Source organism: Sinocyclocheilus rhinocerous, unplaced genomic scaffold (assembly GCF_001515625.1).
Source record: "Sinocyclocheilus rhinocerous isolate Xijiao unplaced genomic scaffold, SAMN03320098_v1.1 scaffold1120, whole genome shotgun sequence".
Taxonomy (NCBI): Eukaryota; Metazoa; Chordata; class Actinopteri; order Cypriniformes; family Cyprinidae; genus Sinocyclocheilus; species Sinocyclocheilus rhinocerous.
In genome coordinates, this window is record NW_015666179.1 from 171,684 (window position 1) to 181,224 (window position 9,541).

The 9,541-nt window shown below is 37.7% G+C and overlaps 1 protein-coding gene across 1 annotated transcript in view; it reads left to right on the forward strand.

Annotated features, from left to right (window-relative positions):
* Window positions 1-9,541, forward strand: part of LOC107732007 (transmembrane protein 131-like) — a 62,095-nt gene that overhangs the window by 40,218 nt on the left and 12,336 nt on the right. The window contains exons 13-24 of the mRNA XM_016543232.1: window positions 361-513; window positions 1,330-1,434; window positions 2,658-2,744; window positions 3,147-3,299; window positions 3,489-3,564; window positions 3,666-3,780; window positions 3,871-4,009; window positions 5,950-6,059; window positions 6,907-6,979; window positions 7,175-7,326; window positions 7,411-7,553; window positions 7,679-7,862. Coding sequence (XP_016398718.1) covers window positions 361-513; window positions 1,330-1,434; window positions 2,658-2,744; window positions 3,147-3,299; window positions 3,489-3,564; window positions 3,666-3,780; window positions 3,871-4,009; window positions 5,950-6,059; window positions 6,907-6,979; window positions 7,175-7,326; window positions 7,411-7,553; window positions 7,679-7,862 — 1,490 coding nt within the window. The remainder of the gene's footprint in view (window positions 1-360; window positions 514-1,329; window positions 1,435-2,657; window positions 2,745-3,146; window positions 3,300-3,488; window positions 3,565-3,665; window positions 3,781-3,870; window positions 4,010-5,949; window positions 6,060-6,906; window positions 6,980-7,174; window positions 7,327-7,410; window positions 7,554-7,678; window positions 7,863-9,541) is intronic.

The following is a 9,541-nucleotide window of genomic DNA, read 5'->3' on the forward strand; positions in this document are numbered from 1 at the left end:
GATATCGTCCTCTTTTGGAAGGTCAAACAAAGTAGTTTCGCTTTCACACCGAATCACACAGTGCCTTCACGACGTGGCGGCGGCAACAACAATACTACAGCGAGAATAAGTTATGCCTTCTTTCTTTGCGTGAACATTTGGGCGGCGTTATGCAAATCTTCCCAGATAGTGACGTAGGTATGTGGGGGCGTGTTAGAACGAGCCGTTTTAGGTAGGTGTGGCTGACTCTTAACTTTTATAAAGAATATCTTATCTATATGACCCCTTTAAGACATTACTGAAGTGAACAGTGATGTCGATATGGCTTTGTCTTTATAAATACATTATTGAGAATTTATGGAAATCATATATATTACAGAGATTTCTCTGTCCTTACAGTTGGAGATAAAGTCATGGTTGGTGACAGGAGACAGTCTGTCAATGGAGTTGCTTAACACAGAAAGAGGGAACCGAAATATAGCACTGAGCAGAACACAAGAGCTCCAGAAGACATCAGCCGCCCAATACAAAACCGTAAGAACCGTCTTTACTACTCCTTTACTGTCCGTTACCAAAACTTGTAAATGTATCATATCAGAGTCATTTTCTATGTAATGGACAGCATTACACAGGGCTTAACTTGTCTTTATGCTGGAATATTCGTTAACAAAGAACAATAACTCTGTATATCATAATAAATATCTGATAAAAGTATTTATAATCCACATACAAAATAGGGGACGCTGGGCAATATTGGAATTTTTATGCAAAATGATGTATGTTTGTATTTTTATACGAAATGTAAAGAAATTGACTTACCACCTGAAATGAGACACTCCCCTACAATAAACGTTGATTAAATTTTATTTTACGAAACTGTTATATATGTATTATAAATATTTTATGATCTTTATTTATGTCAGTGAAAATAATGCAGATATTAAAGATTGGAAACGTAACTCATAATCAAGAGGAGCCATACATGGCTATCTCAGTGTACAGATTGGATTATATCTGCAGGCAGTCATAGGACTTCCGGTGGATTCTTTGCATGTCCATACTTGTGGTAAAATTGCAGAAGTGTTGCAAGATTTGTGGTTTTGGATTACTGCAAGCAAAGGTTTTATTTTAGACATTTTTCATTTTTTAAAGACCCAAAGTAAGGCAATGTAAACCGAATGGGACAGTTCACATAGAAATGTTTCAGTTAGACTGTTGTCTGTTGTATACTTAAGAATACAGTTACACTGGAGTATGTATGTTTATTTAGGAAAAGCAGGATGGCTACAGAACTGTCATTTGTATGTGTAGGTGTTCATAACTCCATATTGCATATCTGTTTTCTCACAGGTCATTTTAGCCTCCGGCTACTACGCAGCATTTAAAGTCACTTTAGTAGCTAAAGCTCTAGAGGGAGTTTATGATGGAGCAGTACATATTACAACAGACTATGAGGTATGTGTTTCATCCAGAAAACATCTTTCCCAAAAATGGTGCAGGTTGTTGCGCCAAAGCTGGTGCTCGGGAAGGGGGGTCTGTGAACCTTGAAACTTGAAATCAGTAACACCAAATATTGATAAAAATTTATAAATATGTATGTGTATATATGTAAGTATATAAGAATGACGTAAAAAAACAAATAGAACGTTCTCATTATAAATCAATGACTGTGTTGTCACACAGATCCATTTTTTTGTACATGTGTGTATATATTAGGGGTGTAACGGTACACGTATTCGTATCGAACATTTTCGGTTCGGTACGCATGTGTAGCAAACAAATACAGCATTGTTTTAACCACTGCACGAGTGGACCTCCATTGGAAACTTCCAGTTATATTGTTATTTTTGATAAGAAACAAAGTCTCATCTTTAAAATTATGTAATTTTTTTTCAAGAAATTCAAGCAATAAATGCCGTTTTGACACTCTTTGATGCGGCGTGACAGATCACTGTATAAACGCCTCAGTTCAAATGGCAGCGTGGAGCATGAGTGAGTGAGATCATCCTCTTTACTACTAGTTTTAACGTGAAATAAACATGAATGAACATCTCCTTCCTTATGTAATCGCTCAATCAGTGTTTCAACCACGGAAAGACGGCAATAAAACAGCTTGTAAACAAAATGTCACGTAGCATTTCCTTTACCTTAGGCAAGTGATCAGTGTCCACAGCTCGTTAGTGCGCTAGGGAAAAGAAGTGCAGAGAAGAGCATTTCATGAAATATTAGACTTTATAATCATTATATTTTACTTACCTGTTAGTGATGTCTTAATTATTTAATGTATGCTTAAATAAATCTGTTATCAAACAAGTTAGGAGAGCCACTGTGTAAATGATCATATTTCAACAACAAATATTTTTTTTTATAATCTAGAAGTTAATTTAAAAACATTGTACACTTTTTGCATACATAAAAAGCAATTTTATGTTTAGTTTTCTCCCTGCTGTGTACTGAAACCGTACCGAACCGTGACGTCAAAGCCGAGGTACATACCGAACTGTAATGTTTGTGTACCGTTACACCCCTAGTGTGTGTGTGTGTATATATATATATATATATATATATGATTTTTTTTTTTTTTTGGTACACGCACATATATATGAAAATATACATAACACTGTGGCAACAATCAAACAATGCTTTCCAAACCTTCAGTTTATCTGTGTCTATTTCAGATATTAACCATCCCTGTAAAGGCTCTCATAGCGGTAGGAACATTAAGCTGTTCACCCAAACAAATCATTCTTAACCCTTCATTCCCGGTAAGTTTGCAAAAACAAAAATCGTCTCTTTCTTTCTTTTTCTTTCTTTCTTTTAAATTCTCAGTGTCCTTTTCAAAACCATATGTCATATCATTTTGTCTGTAGTTTTTTTTATTTTAAATAATGGTTCAAAACTACCTGCTCATTGAGATTTCAAAGTACAATCTCGGTAATGCAGATGTATTGTAGATGTAATGTGAGCATGAGTGATTCATCCCTGCTTTTACCCCCAGGCACTGTTTGAACACCACTCCCTGTGGCCAGTGCCATGTGCTAACATGACCTGTTTTGCAAACCACTGTTATTTTAAAACAACAACAGACCATTCATTAGGTTTAGGACCATTTCAGAATGATTTTCATCAGCTGTTTTATTTATTTATTTTTACATTTTTTTATGTAGGGAAAAGTTGTTCACCAAGGATTCAGTATCCAGAGTTCATTCTCACAGAAAGTAAGGCTTCAGCAAATTCGCTCTCTCACAGAGGACGTCCGCTTTTACTTCAAACGACTTCGCAATAACAAAGTGGAGTTGGAACCCAGACGAAAGTCCAAGGTGCCTGTCCCAATTAAAACACTATAATGCTATACTAAATCATCCATCACTTAAATGCACCTGCCCACAGTTTGCTCAGTTTATTTTGTGCTATAACTACAATAGTACAATGTAGAAGAATTTTGGATGAATCAGATGTTTTATATCCTAAAAATTAACTTTTGTTTTTTTTTTTTACTCCTTTTCCAGATAGCAAACATTTATTTTGATGCCAGCTTGCAGTGTGGTGATCACTGTTATGTGGGATTACCGTTTGTATTGAAATGTATGCTTTCTGTATCTCAAAGTCTTTTTTTCCCTAAATTACTTGTTGTTTTTGTATGCGTTTTCATTGAATTTTCTGCTTGTGTTTTTTTTCCCCTGCAGCGGAGTCCAGGCCCCATGGTTTGGTTATGCAGGAGGACATATGGGACGCTGATGTAGATCTACATCAGCGGCTCCTGAAAAGATGGCGAGAGCTCAAAGAGCATTCAGGCCTTGAGTGAGTCTGATACATCTTGCTTTAAACCAGATTTAGATTACCATACAGTAAATGTATTGTATCTTTGATGTGATTCTCTTGTTTGTTTAGGGTTGAAGCTTTCTTCGAAGTGAACACAGATCTGCAGAAGAATGTGCAGGCCAAAATCTTAGCGCAGCTCACATGGCCCTTGCTGGTTAACTCATCACAACAGATTTATTTTCCTCTCACAAACACCAACAGCTCATCGGTGAGTGTATACACACTGTATGTCGACCGATTGATCGGTTTTGCCGATTAATCGGCACCGATAGTTGATTGCCGGATCTATCGGCTATTGGCAGAAATCCATGCCGATTGTTTTTCTGGGTTTCGTCCGTTGCTGGAGCGGCTGAGAAGGTCCACTGTCATTAGACAGTACAAGAACAGCCTCTAGAGGCGGAAAACCCCACGTGCTGTTTGTTTTGACACATGACACTGTGTGCTGCACAGAGCGGGACAATTCAGATGCGGATTTAAAACGAACAACGAAATGGTGTGTATACAGTATACTATACTGCATGTTTTCATCATTACTACGCAGTGTTGGGCAAGTTACTTCCAAAATTTAATACATTGTATATTACTTATTACTGTCTTTTGAAAGTAATTAGTTTCATTACAATATTACTGTCTCTGAATTGTAATGCGTTACACTACATTTGAGTTACTTTTGAGTTACTTTCACTTTCAAGCACAAACCGCAATTACATTCAGAAATTATAGCGGTAAATAAAGCAGAATGTTATAAGCCCTAATGTACAAACTATAAACACAGCAGCTAGCCTATAAGCTATTTTAGTTCTCCTCACTCCACAACAAATCCTTCAATGCTATGTCCTTTGTGTAGATATTTAAAGATTGCCATCTTTAAGCATGACTTTTGAAATGAAATAGTAACACTTTACAATAAGACTCCATTTGTAACATTAACTAAGGTTGATAAAAGCTGTAGAAGTATTGTTCCTTGTTAGAGTGTTAATTTTGATTAGTTGCTTCAGTTAACATTAATGAACTATGAAATAACTTTAATGATCAATATATAATTAACATTAATATTTTTTATTCATTTAGAAAGTATGGTTCAGTACTGTTTCTTTTTAATAGTAAAGCACTACTTTAGTTTTCGTTCAGTATCCATTTAAAAAACTATTGGTTGATTTATCTGTAAAATCCACTATCGGTCGATAGAGGTCGACCGATAATGGCTTTTCACTGGCCGATGCCGATATTTAGAAATCAGGGCAGCCGATGGCCGATATATGATGCCGATGTTTTTGCCCGATATTTTGGCCGATTTTCTTTCTTTTTTTTTTTTTTTTTCCTTCATCTCATAAAAGTGAGTTTGAGTAAATGATTATTGCAGGGTACAAGATAGTAATAGTAGTAGTAGCCTAATTCAGAGTAATAATACATGGCTCAAAACTTAAGCACCTTCTCAAAACAGTTCTGAAGCCTGCTTTTTGTTTATGTTTGCTGACAGTCACCAGTGTTTCCCACAGACTTGCAAATGAAAATTCATTCTCTGCCAGCAGGAGGCGCTGTTGGAGCGGGAGATATAGCGGTTTCTCCCTTTAAGAGTGCACTGGCCACGAGCGATGACATCATGGATGCTATTGTCGGACCTACACACACATTTCATGAGGAAAGTTAACGTGCACGTTATAATCAGCCCAGTAGTTTCGTCTGAATTGCATGTGTTTCTACTTTCACATGCAAATTACTTGTTGCACTTATGAATATGATAACTTTCCGGCATCAATTCTAGTAGGGTAAAACGTAATTACGCTTTCGAAACGGTCTGTTTTGCCCTGCCATCATTAGCTGAAGCTGTGTGTGAACAAGAAGCGGCTGCAGAGTGTGAGTTGCTCCGTCTCTCACGCAGCAAGAGAGAGATTATCCGGCATTCTGCAACAACGCTTAGCTGCCCGCAGATGCGCCTGCCTATAAATCGGCCTAATTAGCAGCACAATCTGCCTTTGACGATTAATTTAAAAATGCCAAAAATCGGCCGATTAATCGACGGACCGATCAATCGGTCGACCTCCTAATACACACGTCAGCTCAGTTTAACACATTTTACTATGTTTAAATCAACTATAGTATTTTCCCTCAAGTCAAATACACTGACCTGAACTTGTGTCTTTGTAGGAAGAGGAAGTGATTCTAGAAAACCCAGCTGATGTCCCAGTCTACATTCAGGTTCTTCCTGTGGCTCTTTACCCAAATCCCACCGTGTTCACAGGCAGATTTGCCGACAGGTAAGGCACTTCTTCTGCACTAAACCAGTTATAGATGTTATATGGCGCTTTTCCACTGCGTGGTATGACTCGGCTCAGCACGGCTCAGTACGGTACGGCACGGCACGGCTCGGCTCGGCTCGGTTTGTGTTTCCACTGCAGTTCAGTACCGCTTTAGAGTGGGCGGGATTATTCACATGTCGTTTATAGTTGCGCCGCCTCTACTGCTGCGACTCCTGAAAAACTTTTTCATTCCGCGTCGCCCCATCAAGCTCTTGCTGGATCCGCTCCTCTGCTATCAACGAGAGGAATGTCTGTATTTCCTCAACAGACAGCGAAACAGACACTTTTTGGTTGTTAAAAAAGGTGCGCTCGTTCAAAACAGTTGCGTTCGATCCTTCGCTGGTTGTGCTGATTTAAATCTAGCGGTTCTGTTGTGTTTGTGTTGCAAGTTCAGTGACGCAGGTAGTGACGATTCTCTCCGGCCTATCCGTGATCAGCAGAGTATACACGTCACGTTTTGGTAACAGTACGGTTCACTTGGAACCTCAACCGAGGTGGTACTAAAAAAAAGCACCGGGTACCTTGCAGTGGAAAAGCGCCAATAGACCCCTATATATGATGTGATGCGTTTTCATGTATGAAGACCTAATTATTACAGTGAGTAATAGCAAGTGTGATTTTATAAAAACAAAATATAGCTAGCTAATTCAATTGAGAAAAATAGAGCTATTTAAGTTATCTAGTGAAAATTCCTGTATTTTTTCTTATCACAATATGTATCACAGAAAGTGTCGTTTTTTTTTTGCAATATAGTGTAGCACTAATACTGATTTCATTTGATGTCTTTTTGCTGTTGTTTTTAAAGGTTTCCTTTAGGAAGGTTGTCTAACATCAACATTGACACAAATACACTGGAATTCCAGGTCCATAAAAATCATGTAAGTAACAGACTTATTGTGACCATGATATTAATTAACCATGATATTTAAACATCTTATTGTTTAATTGAATCAATTCTACTTCATTATTCTACTTTCTAAAATTCATTTCATGATATCCACCAAAATTAAGAATTCTTGTACAGTATTTGTGGTGTGTCTTTATGCTGCTAATGACTTCTGTATGTGCGTCAGTCTTCAGGGATGAAGAGTTTCACAGGATTTGTTGAAGGCTTAACTCGGCCCTATGTATACAACATGCTCCTTATGCCTGGTGAGATAAAGTCCTTCAACGTGAGGTTCAGACCCATCACTGATCACAGTGTCTCTTCTCTGCTAGTCGTCAGGTGAGCTTAGATTGCTAAAATGAACGCTGAAAATAGAATGGTGTGAGAGTACTGTTGTACATTACCCTTGTCGTGTTTGTACAGGAACAACTTGACAGTAGTAGACTTGATCGTGGTTCATGGTCAAGGCACCACAGAGAGTCTGAGACTGGCTGGTAAAGCCCCAGGTCTCGGCAGCTCTCTGAGGTTTAAGCATACAGAGGCATTTCTCAAAGACTGTTCAGAAGGTAAGTGTCAAAATGAAATCAATTTCCAGATGTTTTCATTGTTATAAACTAGTTTGAGATTCTGAACCTTTCTGTTCACATACTGCTTATGCTTACTGAATGTCTGTGTTTCTCATTTCTTTAAGCTAAAGCCAAGGAACCGAACTTCACTCTTCGAAGGACTTTCAGGCTGGAGAACACGGGGCTTCTCCCAATTCACATTCGGTCTATGGAGATCAGTGGCAGTGCATGTGAGGGTTATGGCTTCAAAGTTCTCAACTGTGAAGAATTTGCACTCAAACCAAACACTTCAAAAGACCTCGTCATACTGTGAGTAATTTCATGGTTACGTTTTGTGAGGTTTTCTGTTATACACTGTTGGTCAAATGTTTGGTCAAAATCTGTTATGCTGATCAAGGTTGCATTTATTTGATTAAAAAAAAAAGTTTGTAAAAACAATAAAATGTTAAAATATTACATATAAAAAATTATATTATTTTAAGTTTTCTATTTGAATATATTTTAAAATGTAATTCATTGTCTTGATGTCATGTTTAAAACAGTTTTTGCTGCTTAATATTTTTGTGGAAACCATGACACACTACTGTTCAAATGTTTAGGGTAAGTAAGATTACCCTAAAGAAGAAAGAAAAAAAAAATAATACTTTTATTCAGGAACAATAAAGACGTTTTTAATATTACGAAAGATTTCTATTTCAAATAAATGTTTTTTTGAATTTTCTATTCATCAAAGAATCTATGTATTATGTATCATAATAATATCATAAATAGAGTAAATAATTAAGCACCAAATCAGCATATTATAATGGTTTCTGAAGGATAATGTGAGATTGAAAACGTATTTTTTACATTTTAAAATATATTAAAATACAAAACAGCTATTTAAATTGTACTAATATTTCATATTATTAATGTTTTAATATTGTGAAATAATCAAATAAGTGAAGCCTTGGTGAGGATAAGAAACTTCTTTCAAAAGTGCACAAAAAATTTTAAACTTTTGACCGGTAGTTCATGTTGTGTTAACACTATCTTTAAAGGGGTCATATGATGCGATTTTCAATTTTTCCTTTCTCTTTGGAGTGTTACAAGCTCTTGGTACATAAAGAAGATCTGTAAAGTTGCAAAGACTAAAGTCTCAAATCCAAAGAGATATTCTTTATAAAAGTTAAGAGTCAACCACGCCTACCTAAAACGGCTCGTTCTAACACGCCCCCACATACCTACGTCACGATCTGGGAAGATTTGCATAAAGCCGCCCAAATGTCCACCCAAAGAAAGAAGGCGTAACTTTTATCCTCGCTGTAGTATTGTTGGTCGCTGAGGAAATACATCAACTTCGCGCTGTGGATCGCCGGATCAGCCTGGGGTCGTCACATGTGGTTGCCGCAAGCCCACTGGCCGCCCCTTCGTCGAATCCGCCCGCCTCCGCTCACTCAAGCCCACCGTGTGTGACGCTGTGTGTTTCGTTGTGAAAGCGAAACTACTTTGTTTGGCCTTCCACAAGAGGACACGACTAGAAATCAGTGGTTAAGTTGTATTTACAACACTGTTCCAGAACACTTCAACCCAAATATTCAGATGTGTGCAGCGCATTTTGCGGAGGATGAGGACTGTTTCCTGTGAGAGTAGCCTACAATGCCGGTGTCTGTTTCTATAAAGTGGGGCAGTTCCAACTTTGCAAGGACAGTCTGGCACTTCTGACTCACAGCCTGTAAGTACATTTTTTATATTTAAAGAATTTGCCACTGACGACTCAAACGCGAGTTTTGAGCAGTGTAGAGTAGCACTTGTTGTTTGTCATTTCTCCGATCACAAAGGCAGACATGGTTTTATGTTTACACTGCGCGATACGCAACGCGTAAAAAGACAGTGTAAGTCATTATAATCCGTGATTATGTCCCCACTGGATGCAACAAATGCCTCGTTTATAATGGGCTTTACTGTTTTTGTCTCGTCGCTCCGGCCGGACACGGCATCATCATATG